At 56.9% G+C, this 5,003-nt stretch overlaps 1 protein-coding gene and 1 long non-coding RNA gene across 2 annotated transcripts; both read left to right on the top strand.

Moving 5' to 3' along the window:
• The first annotated feature begins 1,687 nt into the window (after positions 1-1,687).
• On the top strand, positions 1,688-2,787 carry LOC119106210 (uncharacterized). Its single transcript, XR_005095099.1, has 3 exons — positions 1,688-1,736; positions 2,110-2,229; positions 2,773-2,787. It is a non-coding gene; the product is annotated as an uncharacterized LOC119106210 (long non-coding RNA).
• A 6-nt stretch (positions 2,788-2,793) lies between these two features.
• On the top strand, positions 2,794-4,107 carry LOC119106209 (uncharacterized). Its single transcript, XM_037229816.1, has 3 exons — positions 2,794-3,058; positions 3,389-3,490; positions 3,728-4,107. Exons 1-3 carry the CDS (start codon positions 2,894-2,896, stop codon positions 3,851-3,853), a joined length of 393 nt encoding a protein of 130 aa, XP_037085711.1. The 5' UTR covers positions 2,794-2,893; the 3' UTR covers positions 3,854-4,107.
• The last annotated feature ends 896 nt before the right edge of the window (positions 4,108-5,003 follow it).

Here is a 5,003-nt window from a genome sequence, read left to right as displayed (position 1 = left end):
AAGCAGGTGAACAATGATAGTGGAATGATGTAAAGGGCTTCAACAATCCACAAGCGTTTTTTGCACCTTTGATTGCGCTTGTTTGCTCTCATACATATGGATAAGTTACAGAGGCTCTTATGAGCGATCGTGCGCTTTGTTTGATAGTCCAAGACATTAACCATGATGTCGACATTTAAGGAGTCTACAAAAAGCTAAATTTGCTGATAAACTACGCTGACGTTCTATCGTGTGGAGGGGCTAACAGAACCACGCTGGGTAAATGAAAGTGAAGAAAATACACAGAAAAGTTCATCGTTGCAACCATTCGGGCAAATTGTCCACATGATACTGTAGAATTCAAAGCGTGCGAAGCTTCCATTACAACCACGCCGACCGAACGCGGTCATCGATTTTGCACGAGCGGCACACCCCGTATAGCGCAGCGCAGATTTAGCCCGAGTGGTGCGGCCACTTGCTACCTCGGCCGTCCAACGGCGCCCCCGCAGGCCCAGCCGCTGGTCGGTTGAGGGAAGTGAGCGGGTCAACCCCGCATGCGGTGTGTTGCGGTGGGGCCAGCCCGGCCGGCCGGCGCCTCGCCGCGGCCGGCGCGCCGCAGAGCCGCCGGCGCGTGCCGCCCGTGCCTCCGACGCCGGGCTTTTTGTGCGGCCGGCCATCACACCAGCGTCGGTCTGACGGCCGCGGGCCGCGCACACCTCGCTGATGGACGGGTCGGCTGCAAAACGGGGCACACGCCGTCAACGCCTCACGCTTTTGTAGCGCGGATAGCGTCGTATCAGGGGCCGCCACAACGGGAAAGAAGCCTGGAGCCGTTTAATGAGGGAATCACTTAGAGACGAAAAACGGGAACGACTGGCAAGAAGCAAATGTAATGGGGAATATATAAAAGAGACTGGTGTAAAAGCCAGTCACAGCATCACGTGGCGGTGTATGCTCACGATGTAGCATACCAGCTGGAATATCTGCGGTACAGGGAGTTGTTTTACACACTTTCCCTCGCACACCCATGTAATGGGATGTATTGACACATTTCTCAAGTCCATTTGGCTGTTCGTGATTGCGTTCACATGACCTTGTGGTCAGAACCCGCTCGGCTCTGACCGTCGGTGTTGTTTGCAGGGGCGCTGCATCCCTTCTTCTCGCCAATCTGGAGAAAGAGAAGGAGCTGCTGCGCGTCTTCCTGAAGGTCTCCCAGATGGAGAACAACCTCTTGCGGCGCATGAACCTCAGCTCCTTTCTCATGGTAATGACCGGGTGACCTGCCCGGTCTTCAAGTCTGCAAGAATGCCAATGTCGCCTAATTTGCATCAAGGCAAATGGAGTACAGGTGGAAGCGATCTTTGGTCGCTGGGTGTGTTATCATGGTCCAATCATTACAAAAAGCCCAACTACAATTGTAATCCAAACACATTTTGTAATTGAGTGAGAAAATCCACTATTGAGCTTCCAGCGAGTCAAGGATTAAGGAAAATGACGGGTGTTTTACATGGGAGGGTGTGGAGGCACCTAGTGAGGCGCGTGGGAATGTACCCCAAGTCCCGCCGGTCCAGGATTTTCAGCGGTATGCGGCGAACTTACGGTCGGCACCACGCCCCAGGTACCGATCCAGAGGGTGACCAAGTACCCGCTGCTGCTGTCGCGCCTGCGGAACGTGACGCCGGTGGGCCACGAGAGTGGCGCACCGCTGGGCCGACGCCCAGGAGCGTATTGAGCTCCACCTGGAGCACATGAACGCGGTCAGTGCACGGAGTGGAGCCCGCACCGGGCCGGGACCGACGGCCCGGCCTGCCGGCCTGCCAGGCGTGTCCGTGGCTGCTGGTGACTGTCAGGCAGCGTACCGAACCGCTTATGTGAACGGCGCGCATTTGTATAACACAAGAGAAGGTTGTTAACAAGAAATCTTGACGCTGCGCTGCTGACATAAAGATGCAACGATATTGACGCGAGATTCGTTCATGCAAAGTTTTTGCAATGTCCCGGATCTTACACAGCCTTGCGGCCTGCCCCCCCCCCCCCCCCCCCCCCCGGCCGGCCGTTCCGCCGTACTCGTGCCGTGGGCTGGAACGTGGCCGGGCCGTGCGTGACCGCCCCTGTCCGGTCCGCCGGCAGACGGCCAAGGACAGCGGCGGATCTCGCATCTGGAGGCGCATCTCCATGATGGGCGGCGCCGCCACGCCCATCAAACGGAGCGTCTCCGAGCAGGACATCACGACCCTCCGGCTGCGCAAGGTGAGCAACCGCGACAGGGGGCGCTCGGGCCCGTCCTTGCTCAGGACGTTACCGCACAGACTGAGCTAGCGGACACGAGGCGCCTCGCCGGAGCTCTGGCCAGAACGTCAAAGGTTCACTACGGGTAGGAGTGTGCTCAAACGGTGTCGTAGCCGCGTGGTCTTCTGGAACGTGCAGTTAAGGTACCCGTAGTGTTCGAGGTACGCGTTTGGAGCGCTTCGGCCCGGGTGAGATGCGACGCTCAGCCGTCTCTCGGTGCCCGTGACGCGGAAACGTCGTGCTGTTTTTACGTTGGTGTGGATTGGACCTGATGGGGATCGCAGTATTGATTGATTTGATGATGTGGTTTCTTGTGCAAATCAACTCTGAATGTTTTGCTTGCAAAACATCTACCATCCACGTCGTCATTACGAAGCTGTTCGTGCCGACGTTCGGTATTCTGCCTGTTCTCATTCCTGCTGCGCGCGTGATCTGGCGCCGGACACTGCCTCGTGCCATGCTCTGCGACGCGGAAACCGACTGACGCCGCGGCGCCGCCGACAGTTTGGCCTGGAGACGGCTGGAGTGGCCGGCCGAGGAGTCCAGCGTTGCACTCGACGGCCGGCTGCTGTACACGCTGCCGTCGGAGAACAACTGGACGCGGCGCGGCCGGTTCTCGGTCCGCATGACGGCCGTGCACGCGCTGCTGGTGACGCTGGGCGGCGCGCCGGCCGACTGGAGCGCCCAGCTGGGCGGCCAGCGGCCGCTGCTGCCGCGCACCGGCCGCCTCCGGCAGACGGCGCTGCTGCTGGTCAAGGACAAAGCGCCCGGACGTATGGCGCTGGCCAGGGTAGGCCACCGCCCACGCAGACGGTCGTCACACGAGGGCCCGCCGATAGATGGCGGGACTCCACATGCAGCGGCCTGTTGTATACCAGGGTCTCGATACTGCCACCCCAGTTTCTTTGCTCCACTTCGAGATGCTTCTGAATGCAGAGAAGCACAGAAGCAAGTCGTTTAGTTGGGTGTCTATGTTCATGTTGCACGTCTAAATGGATGTGAATCAATGCTACAGTGGGAGAACGTGCACGAGAATAACATAGCAGCATTTGCAAGCATTCAAGGTCGGTGTGATCCATTGTCAGTTTGGACCCAATACGAGTTGATTACCGTGTTTCAGGACCCGATAAATCTGGACAAGTGCATCATTTGCACAGATCCGGAGGTTCGAGACTGCTTTGAAATTCACGAGCACACAACCAAAGAATCACTCATTGTCAAGGTAAGACGTCAGGATAAACTGAGCAATGCTGGTCAGCACGCTGACACCCCAGACCACTGACAAAAAATTTTCACCTTGTCCACCACTCCCAATGGTGCGTCTTCTAGTAATTTGTTCTACGCGACCGCTTCTGTGTTTCTTGCCCCTGTTACAGTGAGCGCACGGTTTAGTCGTCTTTGGATCCCAGACTCTCGTCCGTTCTCACTCTACTCATGACCGGTTCTTGGCTCCATCCAGGCAGAGGACGCCGAGCGGACAGAACTGTGGCTCCGGCACCTGCAGTACTTCGCACAACGCCTCGGGGGCTGGAGAAAGCGGCGCAACGGCCTGGCCAACATCATGATAGGCCTTTCCGACGTGTAGGTGCTGCCACCTAGGCAATGCTGTGACACCTGGTGCTGCCATCTGTGATAATCAGCCGACGCACACCCGTCAGGCCGGCTGAGCGTCAAGCGGACATGGCCTGCGTGCGCCGCTGACCTGTCCGTGACCTGCGCGCGACGGCGGCCACTCCGCCGCACGGTAACCGTGCTGGTGGCCTGGTGGGTCTGGGAAGAGTTAACCGTAGGCGTGAGGCTAATCCGGGAAGCGGCGAGTACGACGTAGCATGCGTGCTTTCGCGGCTTGCGTAGCGTTTGTCAGTGCTAATATACGCCAAACAAAACACGTGTCGTCGAGGCGAAGAACGTTATGCTGGTACCCCGGGAATGCGAGACTGAAAAAGAGCTGATAAGACGAATGCGGTACCTGGCACGGTTGCGCTGAAGAACCACATCGACCAGTTCCCGTCTGGCAACATCCGTGACAACGCTACCACAACAACGCGGGCACTGCGACATTCCTCCCCAAAATATGCAGAATTTGTCTCCAAGATTAAGGTTCCATGGTGACACCCAGCCGTGAATTTCTGGGGAAACGCGCCCGGTGGAATCAGCTGCAAAATGCACATCGCTGAGAACTATCACACATAAGCCCCACCCACATTTTTAATGATAGGTGTGTACGGTGCAACCGTGCACATTCCATAGCACTGTAAAAGAGGTATGAACTGACATCTAAACATATTGCATGGCCAAGGCCAACTGTTGTATTAGCACGACCCCATTACCGTGCATTTTCGAATGCATGTGGCCCGCCGGAGCGCTATGGTTAAAACAGGGCAGAGTTTTATATAAAGTTGTAATCGTAAACGGAGGGTGCGACTACACCCATTCGATAGCACCGTGAGAGGGCTATCATCTGAAGCTGCGGCAAGGTTCTCCTGCAAAGGCAACATTTTGATTGGCGTGACTGGCTGGCGAGCAAGAGAGAATGTGGGAGGCCGGCCGGGTTTGGGGGCGAAAGTACTGCAGCCGGTTCAATGCATCTATAAACATGCGCGGGTGGTGCAGCGATGCTCAGCTGATAGCACTTCCGGATGGCAATCGACTGGCTCCGTGATATCATGCTCGACCGGAGATACCTATTTCATTGTACTTCACCTACCAGTTCATCACCGAATGGATGCGGCCGG

The sequence above is a fragment of the Pollicipes pollicipes genome, unplaced genomic scaffold, assembly GCF_011947565.3.
Source record: "Pollicipes pollicipes isolate AB1234 unplaced genomic scaffold, Ppol_2.1 Scaffold_6138;HRSCAF=7277_pilon_pilon_pilon, whole genome shotgun sequence".
Classification (NCBI taxonomy): Eukaryota; Metazoa; Arthropoda; class Thecostraca; order Pollicipedomorpha; family Pollicipedidae; genus Pollicipes; species Pollicipes pollicipes.
This window is presented reverse-complemented; position numbering and strand designations above follow the sequence as displayed.